At 40.1% G+C, this 15,512-nt stretch overlaps 1 protein-coding gene across 3 annotated transcripts in view; it reads right to left on the bottom strand.

Annotated features, from left to right (window-relative positions):
- LOC140212458 (triple functional domain protein) overlaps positions 1 to 15,512 on the bottom strand; it is a 341,882-nt gene that overhangs the window by 234,104 nt on the left and 92,266 nt on the right. For all 3 annotated transcript variants that reach the window (XM_072283275.1, XM_072283276.1, XM_072283277.1), the window contains exon 2: positions 767 to 841. In XM_072283275.1, coding sequence (XP_072139376.1) covers positions 767 to 841 — 75 coding nt within the window. The remainder of the gene's footprint in view (positions 1 to 766; positions 842 to 15,512) is intronic.

Genomic DNA, 15,512 nt, shown 5'->3' with positions numbered 1-15,512 from the left:
TTCTGGAATTTGTATCATCCTTCGACTGAATTGAAGGGGATTGCTACAATTTATCATTAATCTAATTAAAAATGGGGGGAAAGAAACAGACAGAGAATTTAAGTCAAGAGATGCAGAGATGCAGTAAAAGAGGTATTTTAAAAAAGACAACACAAATTGGGGAAATACTGAGCAGATCAGTCCTGAAGCATTTATTTCTCTCGCTATTGGTACTACCCAACTGATGAGTATTTCCAGCATCTTCTACTTCTGTTTCAGATTTCCAGCATATGAAGGGGTGAGCAACCTTAGCTGATAAATATATTTTTGTTGTATGTATTTTAATGCCCTTAGCTGAAATATTCTCCTATATCCACCAGGTGAATCCCCCATCTCAGCTTCTTCATCTAAGGAATATAGATGAGAATGTTATTTATCCACCAGATGTGATTAGGCCACGAAAAAGCTCTACTTAGCCCTACTTTCCTCAACCAAAATTGCTTGCAATTCCATAATCATGGAATGCAGAGATAAAACAGAATACATCCACCACTTCGCTGCCCATATCTTAATCCACAATGTCTCCTTTACCCATCATCTTTGAACTCTCTTTAAACTTCAGGTTCAAAAACTGAATCGGTCTATAGGTTTTTATTAACGTGCAATAAAATGGGGAGGGACAGTTAGAAAGATAACAGATAAAAGGGTAATTGCTAGAAGTCAGTCCTCCTCTAAACTAGAGCAAACTCTTAAAGGTATAGTTTAAAATTTTAAAAGTTTGGTTTACCTGAGAGGAATGCAACCTTCTCCTTCAGTATTGGAAGAACCTCCATCGCCTTCATCTCATCATTTTTACGAAAACCTGAAAATGAGAGAAAAGCAATTTAACATCAACATTTCAAGTTTCAGACAAATGTCTAGAGAAATTCCATTCCTATCTAAATTTGTGATTTTGAATAATCTTTAAGAAAACTTATTGGCCATTTTTATATTGTAAATATGTTTTCTTGTATGCCTCACCTGCAGGTACCTCATTATAACTCAGTCACTATCCAAATCAAAGGGACAATTAATTCTACAATGAACTATTAACAGAAATCCAAATTCTTGAACTAAAACTGGATATTGATGTTAGCAGTGATGTAATGCAATCAGATACTTCCGTTTTTGTCTTTTGAACAATTATCATTCGACCGTGACTTTGGTCATGCATTGTACCATAAAGATCTGACACTCCCAACTTCCACATTTCCAGGAAAGAACATTGCAGAATACATGGCTCTTTCAGCCAAATCTCCAATGGTATTAAAAGCTGTGTGCAAATTTTTTCATGCAGATATGTTTATTCAAATGCAATGTAACAGGTTTCCAATTCCTCTTTTTTTATCCTGTCTTCAATAAGCAGAGGATACACACCAGGAAAAATGGCCTATTTATTCCCTTGAATCTGCTCTGCCATGTCTGAATTGACTGAAGGTCTCAACCTTATTTTCCAGCCTGATCCCCACAGCATTGGATTCCACTATAAATCCACCCCAGCCTTAATAACCGAGATCCACGGGTCTCTGGGGTAGTTAACCCCAAATATACAGAATCCTCTGAAAGAAGAAAATACTCTTTTCAGACTAGAATGGGTAATCCTTTAACCAGAGACCATACCCCTTTTCTAAATTCCCAATAGGAAAAATATCCTCTGATATCTTCCCTGTAATATTCCTTCAAATCCTTGAACATGTTAATAAGATCCTCTGTAAATTCCACTAATCTCCAGAGAATACAGATTCTATCCTTTCTCAGCACTCAACTCCATAACCTCAGGAATCAACTTGCTCGATCTTTTTTTTAACAATATCTCCAAGGCAGGTATATCTTTTTTTAATAATGACACCAAAAGACTGTGGAATACTTAAAATGTGATCTATTTCTTGACCTGTAGAGATAAAACAAGCTTATTAATGTTTGTATCAAATCTTTCCTGCAACTACGGACAATGTTCCATCTGCTTTCCTTGGTACTTGCTAGGCTTTTATTCTATGTTTCTCACACAAGAACACTCATTTCTTTGAGATTATACTAAAACTAGTATCGAAAATAATTTACAATAGCCATAATTGTGCAATTGATTAACATGTAATTGTCTGGGAAAAAGGAAGTACTACCTGATTTAATCTCAACTGCTTCATCAATGACTCTCCTTCAACCCGTTCAGAAATGGGGTTGTTCTCTGACATTTACGAAGTCCATGCCTGCATGCAGTAAGACCGGGACACATTCAGACATGGGCCGATAGGTCCAAGTAAGATCAATTATCAAATCTCCCCATCAATACGCTGTTGCTCAACGGTGACTAGAAATGCCATTGTACTATACGAGCTGAGCATATAGTGCAGCCACACAAGCAAATTCTGAAGCTGGAAATCTTGTGGCAAGCGATTTAGTCAGAAGGTGGTAAATCTGTGGAATTTGTTGCCATGAGCAGATGTGGAGATCAATTCACTGGATGTATTTAAGGCAGAGATAGATAGGTTCTGGATTAGCCAGGGCATCAAAGGGTATGGGGTGAAGGCAGGGGAGTGGGGATCGCTGGAAGAATTGGATCAGCCCATGATTGAATGGTGGAGCAGATATGATGGGCCAAATGGCCTACTTCTGTTCCTATATCTTACGGTCTTATGATTCAAATCGGGAGTGTGATAGTATAATCTCTACATACTATATTTGTATAAATGCAGCATCAACAACACTTAAGAAACTTAACAGCCACCTTGATTTTAACCCATCAATCATCGTAAGATGACTCCTCTAGTGGATTCCCCCACCAGAGGAAAAAAAAACATGAAGCTTATAAAAACCTTATTTCAAAGGTACATTTAATGTCAGAGAAATGTAGACAATATACATCCTGAAATGCTTTTTCTTCACAATCATCCACGAAACAGGAGTGCCCCCAAAGAATGAATGACAGTTAAAAGTTAGAACCACAAAGTCCCCGCCCCCCCCAAGTTCCCCTCCCTCCCACGCGTAAGCAGCAGCAAGCAACGATCCCCCCTCCCCCCACCGGCAAAAAAAAGCATCAGCACCCACCACCGAGCACTCAAGCATGAGCAAAGCAACAGCAAAGACACAGACTTGCAGTACTCTAAAGACAGCCCGTTCACCCAGTAGGCAACATACCACAGGCTCTCTCTCTCTCTCCCTAACAAGGGAGAAAAAGGTGTCTCTGTTTCACTCCATTATTTTAAATACTTAATTAGAACATGCCTATCTTATGAGTTTAACAAATTGTGTAATGGATTAGACAAAACATTAATTAATCATTGTTGCCAAAGTATTAATCTAGTGGGTAAAAAAAAACTTGAATTGTGTGTCCTTTTCTGTATTTTCATAAAGAAGTGATGTCAACTGCATTGATAGGTGAAATTTCTGTTGAGGATCAGGAGCCAGTGTTCAATTCCAATCATTAACTAACTGGCATTTGAATCCTGTACAGCAGATGGTAACGATGCCTGTGTGGTCATTAGTCCTGCAAGTTGTTATACATTTCCAAAATATCTGCAGAGAATTTTCACTGCAATCACTGCACAGAATGTCATGAGACATTCCCTTTCCAACATGCTGAGCTTAACTGGATGACATCAGCCTCATTTTATGCTGAGGATGCAGGCATACATGGATGGACGAGTTAAAATTATTTATAGTGCCAATTTTGTTGTGATTTACAATACAGATCACGTGTAGTCTTGCTCTAACTGGCCGAAGCAGCTGTAATGCATCAGTAAGCAGCTTATTAAAATGTCTCTTTTTATCAGTGGAAGGGATGCTTAAATTAATTTCAACAGCTCCAAGTTAGTAATGTTGTTGAAGTCGTCAAAGTAATCAATGAACTGAATCATTTAGCAAGCACTTAACGTTTCTGGACTGTGCGTGGCTGAGATGTGATAATAGCTGAGCAACTCACAGGCCTCCTTCAATGTCAATCGACAACGATTGCCAAAAGGTACATGAAACAAAAAAAGACTACACAACAAAAAAGGAAATTAATTAGTGTATTGCACTGCAGCAGCTGAAAAAGAACTAACTGTCTGAATCCCGTTTACAAGTTAAGCCCTTCTATAATCTCACGTATTATGGCATTTAAAGTGAATCTTCATATACTTTTTAAATGAGTGTTTCTATAATGAATGTAGTGAGAGAAATTATTTAAAGTTTTAGCATCTTCGAATGTAGTTGTATCACCACATCTAGAGAAAAAATATCCAAGACACTCATTGCATTTTAGAGAGCAAAATGGTAACATGTATACAGCAGTGGAAAATCTCCAACAGGGCTCGAATGAAAGGCTGCCAGTTTCCAATCTCCTCTAGCCACAGGCATGGTGCTGGGCGACTGAAAGGAAACTAATATGATACCATTGTCCAAATTGCCAGAAAGGCATTGGCTGAGTAATTGCAAGCCTGACATCAGAACTGGATAAATAATTTTGAGAAAGAGAGGCGCTGTATTAATTAGTGTTTGGTCAAGAACAGCCAACATGGATTTAGATTTAGTACAGCATAGTAACAGTCCATGTCAAAATGTTATTCTGCCTAGTCCTATCAATCAGACGTATGGACCATAGCCCTCCATACCCCTCCCATCTAAGTATCTACGAAGCTTCTCATAAATGATGCAATTGAAACTGCATCCAGCACTTTGCTGGTAGTTTGTTCCACAATCTCACCACCCTCTGAAGCAGTTCCTCCTCAGATTCCCCTAAAATATTTCACCTTTCACCCTTCACCTAAGATGTCTAGTTCTTGTCTCACGTAACCTCAGTGGAAAATGTCTTCTTGTATTTACCCTATATCCCTCATAATTTTGTATAACTTTATCAAATCTCCTCTCATTCCCCGACGCTCCAGGAAATAAAGTCCTAACTTATTCAACCTTTCCCTATAACTCAGGTCCTCAAGTCCAACATCCTTGTAAATTCTCTCTGCACTCTTTCAGTATTATTGATACCTTTCCTATAGATAAGTAACCAGAAACGCACACAACACTCCAAATATGGTCTCACTAATGTCTTATGCAACTTCAATATAACATTACAACTCCAGTAGGTAGTTTCCAGCATCTTCAAACTTTTTGCTTCCATGTGTATTGATAACACAGGCTATACCCATATGATGAACTTCAGTCTTTGGACAACACAAGTATATAAACATACATTTGGGGCTGTGTGGGATGGATGGGGATGGACTGCCAGCTGTTGATTCTCCCCTCTCCCCTTCTATTCTTCATACAAGCTATCTTCCTTCTCTAGTCCTGTTGTTGCTTTTCAAACTGAAACATTGACAGTTCCCCCTTCCCCAAAGATGCTGCTTATTCTGTTGAGTTCCTCCAGCAGATTGGTTGTTGTTTGGAGAGAATGCTGCATTCAATGTGCTGTCTTCTGGATGAAACATTGAACAAACGTTCACCAATGAAGATGAAAAAAGTAAAAAAGGATAATAGAGGTTTTAACAAATGATGCTCAAGTCAATATTTCTTCTGCTTCAACTAGATAGCAATGAAACAGCATTATTTTATTGTGGGTAAGATACAATTATTGCTTTTAGTCTTACAATTATCTGTACTGAACTTTCTTTATATTCTACAGAACAGAGGGCCTGTTGTATTCATGAAACACCTCACATTAGCCAAAACTTTGTGTTGATCTAAGCAGTGCTCATACCATCTTGTTTGGAATTTGGAAGGACTTTTTAATGGTCATTTATAAAATGTTCAGTCAAATGAGCAACAAGCTGCATTATTGGATTTAATTATCTCTGTTCAAAGTGACAGTCATAAACATTATAAATAATTATGATTAATTCAACCACAAAACATCGCAAATTCATTTGGGAATGATGGGACTTTTCAAAATGGAACTAAACTATGGAAAAACTAAAAATCCCAGCCATTACATACAGGACCTTACACAAATAAACTTTCAAAATAGTACTGTTGTGACAGTGATATAGAGAAAAAAGGTGGTCCAATTTTATCCACATATAAAAATGTATAGCGATTACAAGGACAGGCTTGATTTAATCCTTCAACAAATATAAACCAGCATATTTAAAAGTAAAAATGCCGTGAACACTCAACAGATCCAACCCAAGCCTTGGAGAGAATGAACAAGTTAAGACACAAGACATAAAAATCTCATCAGAAAACCCAAAACATTAACTTGTCCTTTCCCTCATTGGATCTGCTTTGATTTGCTGAGTGTAATTATGAACAGTTACTTGGCTCAACAGACTACTTCACCATCGACTCTACATGTCTAAATTTTACAAGGGATATCTGTGAAGAAGAATTCAAGTTCAGAAAAATCATCCATCATTGATAATTAATATATCCAAAAACCTAATAACATCTGATAATCTGGTGAAGCAAGAGTAGGCTACATGGTTCCTTGACGTTTCTCTGCCATTCAAAAAGATTCTGCTTAACTCTATGCCTTCACTTATTCCCGTGGTCATAAAGCCTAAAAAATCTCCATCTTGATTGTTAGGATATTCATTCATCTTACACAAATTTGACAGACCTCAAATTTAGTGCGAGTAAGCCAAAGATTGGTAGGTTATTGGAGTTTTGGATAAGATGGCTTCTGGTAAGATAGAGACATGTTCAGTCGCAGCGACCTCTCTGAGGTATAATTGTTCATCCTTTACCTCTTTGTTATGATCACAGGATTCTACTGGATATTAAGAACATCAAGAACAGTAGGTCTACCCCACTAGCAGGTTGCTGGATAGCAGTGGAGCTTGACTTGTTACATAGATGTTGCCGCCTGTTACAGGAAGGCATTGGAGGTGGTGCACGGTCCAACAAATGGTGCAAATGCGAGAAAATCTGCAGATGCTAGAAATCAAAAGCAACACGCACTAAATGCTGGAGGAACTCAGAAGGCCAGGCAGCATCAACCGATGTTTCAGACCGTGACCCTTCATCAGTCCTGTCGACTGTTTACTCTTTTTTTCGTAGATGCTGCCTGACCTGCTGAGTTCCTCCAGCACTTTGCATGTATTGCAAACAGTGCAATAGATTGCCTTGGGCATTTTTCTTATGATCGCAAAAGCCCGGTGGACATTAGTAATGTAGAATACCGCAGGTCGGTTCACTGGTGAGACTGACGGCAAAAATACATGGCCTCAGTTGTTGCCCTAACCATGCCCTCATGCTGCAGGTTCATCTGTTTCAACCACTCAGGGAAGGAGATGCCAGAGGTCGTGTGGCACAGTGGGTGTCCATGCTGGGTTGGGGGCTGGTCTCTCCCGTCAGTGTTGCCCTTCAGTGTTCGCTCAATGGAAGACAAGCTGTATTGCATTTGTCTGCAGCTGCACTAGTGCATGCTTGTTCTTACAGAAACATGGCTCCCATGCATCAACAATCTACAAGACATGACACTCAGGGACTTGGGCAATATTATTTTTTGTGACCATATGTTTACTGCTGTAACATGCTGTAAGGTTTCACTGCTAATGGTTTCTCTGTAGCAGCAATGTTTGGGTTATGACTAGAGATAACAGGGTTTGGAATGCTGGGGCTATCCAATGAGAGAAATGTTGTTCTTTCTTATGAGTCTGGAAGAGAGATTTTCGTGGTCTTTTGCCGGGGAGAGATGAGGAGTGAAGACGCAAATGGAGAGAGTTGGCAGACCGCCGGACGGAGCAGACTTAGAGCGAGGGTCTGAAGGTCAGCGACGACCAGAGGAGGTCAATGGTGGACGACCAGCTTATCAGTGAGATTCAACATTGTGCAATAGACTGTTTCATGAGAAGGGGCCTCTTTCTTTTTTTTTGTTTTCTTTGCTAACCATATAGTCAAAGAAAGAATTATAAAACTCAATCATTTAATAGCATATTGTGTACTGTTTGTTATTTAGGGGTACTGATTTGTAACAGGGGACATGTTGCGCAGCATCCACCCAAACGAGATCTCCCCTATTTTAAGCCGCTAGCCGAAGCGAGAGTTACACTGCCATCATAATTATATGTGCCATGTGAGACTGTTGGTACTGTTTCGCACCTTGGCCCCAGCAGTAAGCTGTTTCATTTGGCTGTATTCACGGATATTTGAATGACAATTACACCTGAACTCATTAGCGTCTGTGACACAGTCTAGGTAACCTCACACGTGAGCACAGAAAAAAGGTGAAAACTGTTTAGCCCCTTGGGTGGTTTTACCATTCTGATACAACTTATTTTATCAGTCTGTAATGATGATTGACAAAAAATGTCACATTTAAAATTTAGCCCTCCACCAATTGTATTTTGTTGAATAGAATTCCAAATATATCATTTCCTTGTTAGTGTTTCCCCAATCCTACTGAAAGATCTGTCTTTAATTTTTAAGACAATCTATTTCATTCTACACCTCCAACTATTGGAAATGTTGTCTATCAGTTCCCTCAATACCTGGTAAACTATCCTCCTTAACAGTCTCATTCTATAGAGGCAGATAGGGATTTAAGAAACACTCAGGTAGGCACACAGATTATAGAAAAATACAGGGCTGTGTGGGGCAGAAGGGTTAGATTGACCTTAAAGTAGGTTAAAAGATTGGTACAACCACGGGCTGAAGGGCTAATGTGCTGTACTATTCTGTGTTCTATGTTCTGAATTCCAGGGTATACAGTCCAGGTGCATGCAACTTCTTGTAATTTAAACCAAGCAATATTCTGGTAAATCTATACTACATTCCCACCAATGCAAAATCATCCTTCCAAACGGTTGGAGCCTAAAACGACACAGAATACTCTGACATGGTTTAACCTAAGCTTTGCACAGCTGCAACATTAACTTCCACTGCTATATTTCAAGGTCTGGGATTAGTGCAGGTAGTGCTGTTACGGTGAAAAAAAATAAGTCACAATCTTGTTGAATGGTAGAGCAAGCAAAGGACTGTTTATATTTCTTACATTCTCTATGTTTAAATGTAACAAGAGGCAATCATTTGGGGTAGTCATTTGCACGGGGCAGAATGATACCAGAAAACATGCATGGATTTGTTAAAGACACAGTTTCCTCCATGCATCAGTATCCATTCACATCATGTGTTCGTGGGTTAACTGACTATTACAAAATAGATTCTGGTTTATAGGTGAGTGGTAGAATCTAAGGGAAATCAAATAGGGAGATGTTGTGTTTTTTTTAACAAGAATCATTATTATAATTACTAAGGTTAATTGGTGTGCGCTTTTCACCACACTAAATTCACATTCCACATCTTTTCTTGGCGGCACAATCACAGTCCAATTGACGGAGGAGACCTTATGCAGATCCAGGAGAGAGAGATTTTAAAAAGGAGCTTTTGTGCGATTTTGGCTGCAAGGTCACAATTCATAAGCAAGGACATATAAAAATAAGACAGTGACAAGCGAAGCAGCAAATCCGTGAGTACAGTGTAAGAGTGGGAAGGCTTTGGCTCATCAGGCTTCAGCGAGAACAGGCTTGGGCAAGGTAAGTATCTGGAGAGCTTCATCCTCATTCTTCACCTGTTATTGCATAGTCAGAGCAGTGAGAAGGGCTCCAGGGGCTATTGTGTTCTTTGTGTGAGATGAGAGAACTCTGGGAGACCTCCAGCTTCATGTGCACCAGGTGCACTGAGCTCCAGTGCCTCAAAAAATGTGTTAAGGAACTGGAGCTGCAGCTCATTGACCTTTGGCTCAGATGGGAAACAGAGAAGGCAACAGATAGAAACTGCAGCGAGGTAGTCACCCCTAAGGTGCAGTTGGCAGGTACCTGGTGACTGTCAGGTGAGGGAAGGGAAATGGGCAGCCAGTGCAAAGTACCCCTTCAATAGTAGGTATATTGTTTTCAATACAGTTGAGGGGAACAACCTACTGGGGATGAGCTGCAGCAACCGGGTCTCTGGTAATGAGTCTGGTGCTGTGGCTTGGAAGTGAAGGGAGAAGAGGACTGCAATAGTGATAGGGGATTCCATAGATAGAGGAATAGACAGGCGATTCTGTGAATGCGATAGAGATACCCAGATGATATGTGGCTTCCCAGGTGTCAGAGTCAGGGACATCTCAGATCGGGTCTATGATATTCTAAAAGGCGAGGGTGAGCAACCAGAAGTCTTGATACATATTGGTATCGTAACATAGGTAGGAAAAGCGAGGAGCTCCTGAAGAGAGAACTTAGGGAGCTAGTTGGGAATCTGAAAAGCAGGACTTCCAGGGTAGCAATCTCTGGATTGCTATCTATGCCATGTACCAGTGAAGATAAGAATAGGATGATTTGGCAGATGAGTGCATGGTTGTGAAACTGGTGCAGGGGGCAGGGTGTCAGATTTCTGGAACATTGGACATCTTCTGGGGAAGGTATGATGTACAAAAGGCACGAGTTACACCTGAACCTGAGGGGACCAATACACTTGCAAGCAGTTTTGCTAGAGCTGTTGGAGAGGGTTTAAACTAACTTGGCAGGGGAATGGGAATCAAAGTGAAAGCGCTGCTAGTTTACAAGCAGAAGCAGTGTGTAGTGAAGCTGTCCAGAAGGACAGGCAGATGATGGGGCAAAATTGCAGTTGGTGGGATGAACTGCAGTAAAAAAAAAGGGAGAGAAAATTGAAAAGGGTGACAGAAACAGCATTGAAGGTATTATATTTGAATGCATGCAGTATATAAATAAGATGATCTTGCAGCACAGTTAGAGATTGGGAGGAACAATGTGAGCAACACTGAGTTGTGGCTGAAAGAAAATTATATCTGGGAACTTAACATGCAAGGATACACATTGCATTGAAAGGACAAGCAGGTAGGCAAAAGGGATGGGGTGGCTCTGCTGGTGAAAAACTGAAATCAAATCCTCAGAAGATGTAGAACCTTTGTGGGTAGAGTTAAGAAACTGCAAGGGTAAAAAGACTCCGATAGGAGTTACATACAGCCCTCCAAACAATAGCCAGGACGTGTACTACAAATTACAATGAGAGATAGAAAAGACATGTCAGGTGGACAGTGTTACAATAGTCATTGGGCATTTTAATATGAAAGTAGTTTGGGAAAATCATGTTGACACTGCACCTCGAGAGAGTGATTGTAGAACGGCTATGAGATGGCTTTTTAGGGCAGCTTGTCATTTAGCCCACTAGGAAATCAACTATTCTACAATAGGTGTCATGTAATGAATCAGATTTGATTAGGGAACTTAAGGTAAAGGGACCCCTAGGAGACAGTGATCGTAATATGATAGAATTCACCCTGCAGTTTGAGAGAGAGAAGCCAAGTCAGATTCATCAGTACTATAGTGGAGTAAAGGGAACCACAAAAGCAAGAGACAGGAGCTGGCTAAAACTGATAGGAATGGGACACAAGCAGAGATGATGGCAGAGCAGTGAAGGCCAAAGTTTCTGGGAGCAATTCAAAAGGCACAGGATAGATGCATCCCAAAGAAATAGCATTCTAAAGGTAGGAAGTCACAACTGTGGCTGAGCAGGGAAGTTAAAGCAAACATAAAAGCAAAAGACAGGGCATATAATAGAGCAAAAATTAGTAAGAAGTTTGAGGATTGGGAAGCTTTTAAAATGCAAGAAAAGGCAACTGAAAAAGCAATCAGAGGGGAAAAGCTGAAATATATAGGCAATCTAACCAATATTATCCAAGAGGATACCAATTTTTTTCAGATATATAAAGAGTAAATGAGAATTGAGAGTAGACATTGGATACTGGAAAATGACGCTGGAGGTAGTAATGGGGGAACAAGTATTTTGCATCAGTCTTCACTGTGGAAGACACTAGTAGTATGCTGGAAGTTCGAGACTGTGAGGGGCAGAAGTGAGTGCAGTTGTTATTCCTAGGGAGAAGGTGCTTGGAAAACTGATAGGTCTGATGGTAGATAAGTCAACTAGACCAGATGGTCGACACTACAGGGTCCTGAAGGAGGTGGCTGAAGAGATCATGGAGGCATTAGTAATGATCTTTCCAAAATTAATAGATTCTGACATGCTTACAGAAGATTGGAAAATTGCAACTGTCACTCCACTCTCCAAGAAGAGAGGGAGGCAGAAAAAAGGAAATTTTAAGCCAGTTAACATGGCCTCAGTGTTTGGGAAACTGTTGGGGTTGATCGTTAAGGACGTCATTTCGATATACTTGAAGGCACATGATAAAATAGGCCGTAGTCAGCATGGTTTTCTTATGGGAAAATCTTGCCTGACAAATCTGTTGGAATTCTTTGAAGAAAAACAAGCAGAATAGACAAAGGTGAATCGGTGGACGTTGTGTACTTGGATTTTCAGAAGGCCTTTGATAAGGTGCCACACTTGAGATTGCTTAACAAGATTAGAGCCCATGTTTTACAGGAAAGATACAAGCATGGATAGAGCACCGGCTGATTGGCAAGGTGCAAAGAGTAGGAATAAAGGGAGTTTTTTCTGATTGGCTGTGGGTGGCTAGTGGTGTTCCACAGGGGTCAGTGTTGGGACCACTTCTTGTTACGTTGTATGTCAATGACTTGGATGACAGAATTAATGGCTCTGTGGCCAAGTTTGTGGACAATACAGAGATAGGTGGCAGGGCAGTTTGTGTTGAGGGAACAGGGGCTTCAGAATGTCTTAGACAGATTAGAAGAATGGTCAAGTAAGTGGCAGGTGGAATACAGTGTTGGGAAGAGTATGGTCATGAGGAAGGATATACTAGCTTTAGAGGCAGTGCAGAGGAGGATCACCAGGTTGATTCCAGGGATGAAGGGGTTAACCAATGAGGAGAGATTGAGTCGCCTGGGACTATAGTCTCTGGTGTTCAGAAGAATGAGAGGGGATCTTATAGAAACATACAAAATTTTGAAAGCAATAAATAAGACAGAAGTAGGAAAGTTGTTTCCATTGGTAGGTGAGACTAGAACTAGGGGACATTGCCTCAAGATTCAGGAGAGAAGATTTAGAATGGAGATGAGGAGAAACTGCTTTTCCCAGAGAGTAGTGAATCTGTAGAACTTTAGTAGAAGGAATAAAAGCCTCAACTATTTTCTAAACAGGGAGAAAATTCAGAAGTCTGAATTGCAAAGGGACTTAGGAGTCCTCTTAAATAAGAAAGGAGCCCAAACCCATTGACATTGCAGAGGGTTCAAAAGAGGTTCACAGGAATAAATAGCTTATTGTATAAGGAGCAGTTAATGGCACTGGGCCTGTACTCATGGGAACTTAGAAGAATGAGGGGGATTTAGAAGAATAAAATGTATTGAAGTGTATGAGGAAAGGACATTCCTATGGTGGGGGAGTCTAGGACCAGAAGGAACAGCCTCAGAATAGAGGTAGGTCCATTTAGAATGGAGATGAGGAATAATTTCTTTAGCCAGAGGGTGGTGAATCTGTGGAATTCTTTGCCACAGGAAGCTGGGAGTATTTAAGCTGGAGGTTGATAGGTTCTTGATTACACAGGGCATGAAAGGCTATGGAGAGAAGGTAGGAGAATGGTGCTCAGAGGGAAATGGATCATCCATGATGAAATGGTGGAGCAGACTCAATGGGCTGAATGGACTAGCTCTCTTCTACGTCTTATGGTGTTACTATCTACCATGGTGCAATCTGAACTCAGGTCAGTCAATTTCTTGTCCAGGCCTCTGGATTATGATCTTAATCACGGCACCACCATCATACCTGTGCTGACCAAATATCAGACAATATAGATCAGATTAATTGATCTGTTACTTATCTAAACTAATAGATCAGTTAAAGACTTACTAAAGACATACTAATGTAAACAAAATCAGGAGAATCAAAGTCAAGGACCGGAATTGTAAAATAATCTTAATTTCCCTATCCAATCAATCCTTCATTGCATCAACACACACACACACACACACAAAATACTGGAGGTACTGTGCAGGTCAGGCAGCATCTATGGAAGGAAATAAATAGTCAAAATTTCAGGCCGAGAACATTATGAGTTCCTTCAGCATTTTGTGTGTTACTCTGGATTTTCAGCATCTGCAGAACCTTTAGTGTTTATATCATCAGTGCATTAATACAATCTTTTTTGGTAGTGATCTTGATTATTTTGCCTTTCATCCAACAAGACACCTTTTTTTTACAAAATTGACTGAGACAATTTAGATTTAATGTCTTCTGTAATCAGTCAAAAGGCTATCACAATGGCCAAGTATCTCAAACTACTCTTGTTGACAGCATGACTAACCTGTGTGAAGACCAGGCTGCAAAGAATGGCTTTAATATATCATTGACATCCAGAATGTTCTGTTTTAAATATAATTTTTTGAGAATTCCAATTTTTTTTAAAGATGTTGCCTGATGCAAAATACTATATCTTGCACTGTGAAGGATGTAACAATTCTGGGTGGATTTTTAACCACTGCAGCATTTACAGATGTTTTCAATCATTTGCAAAGGGAGTCTCTTGTTTCTCTGCTAACCCACACTGTCACATGCCACACGTCTTTTGTGACATTCTTTATACTATAAGGTAAATAATATGCTTTAATTTTCATGGTTAGTCTTTCTGAATGGCAAATTAGCTGTTAATGACATTTCATCCTTACGATTCTGAGCTTAGCGAGGGATGCTCATCCCCATAGCAACAGACACAACTCGAAGCCTGAAAGGAATGTATGTAAAACTGTAAACCAACTGATAAAATTAAGGCTGCAAGAAAATGTTTTGCCCTTATTTTCTCTTTCAGTCTTCACTTTATCAATATTAATGCACCGAACTGCCCATAAACTCCACCCAGACTGGTAACAATATACAAGTCAGGAAATTTTGCACACTCCTGAAATTCTTATCAATGATGCGCAAATCCATATCAACCATCTCCCAGCTACATACTAAAAGATGGCATGGCACTGGGTAATTTGAATAACAGCTGGTGAATTCTTCATAATCAAAATGAAACAAGATGCAGATTACGAAATAAAAACAGAAAATAATGGAAAGTCAAGCTAATTCTGGCAGCATCTGTAGTAAGCGAAATAGAGCTAACATTGCAGAATGTCAGAACTAAGAAAAAGAATAATCAAGTTAATTTATAGTTGAAGGGAAGGTTGTGAGTGCATGGATGCAGGGATGCATAGGTGGGAGAGTCTGAGTTATGAGGAGAAACTGGACTGGTTGGGACTGCTTTACCTGGAGCGAAGGAGGTTAGTCTGGGTGGAGTGAAGGAAGCTGAGAAATATACAGTGTACCATAATTAAGGGCATAGATAAGCTGGTCACATCCAGAGAATCTGAAAATAGAGGGTATAGCATAAGACGAAAAGAGAAAGGAACAATTTTTTCCGCCACACAGAAGGGAATGACTATATAGAACAAGTTGCTAGTAGAAGTGGTATAGGCAGGTGTAATTACAATGTTTAAAAGTCATTTGAGCAGGTGCATGGATAGGAAAGATTTAGAAGGCTACAAGACAAATACAGGCAAATGGGACCAGCTCAGAGAGGTACCTAGGTCAACACAGACAAACAGACCAAAGGGCCTGCTTCTGTGCTGTAGAACAGCAGTCCCCAACCACCGGGCCGCGGACCAGTACCAGGCTGCAAAGCATGTGCT

Source organism: Mobula birostris, chromosome 19, assembly GCF_030028105.1.
Source record: "Mobula birostris isolate sMobBir1 chromosome 19, sMobBir1.hap1, whole genome shotgun sequence".
NCBI lineage: Eukaryota > Metazoa > Chordata > Chondrichthyes > Myliobatiformes > Myliobatidae > Mobula > Mobula birostris.
The sequence above is the reverse complement of the archived record's forward strand: the minus strand, read 5'-3'. Positions and strand labels throughout refer to the sequence as shown.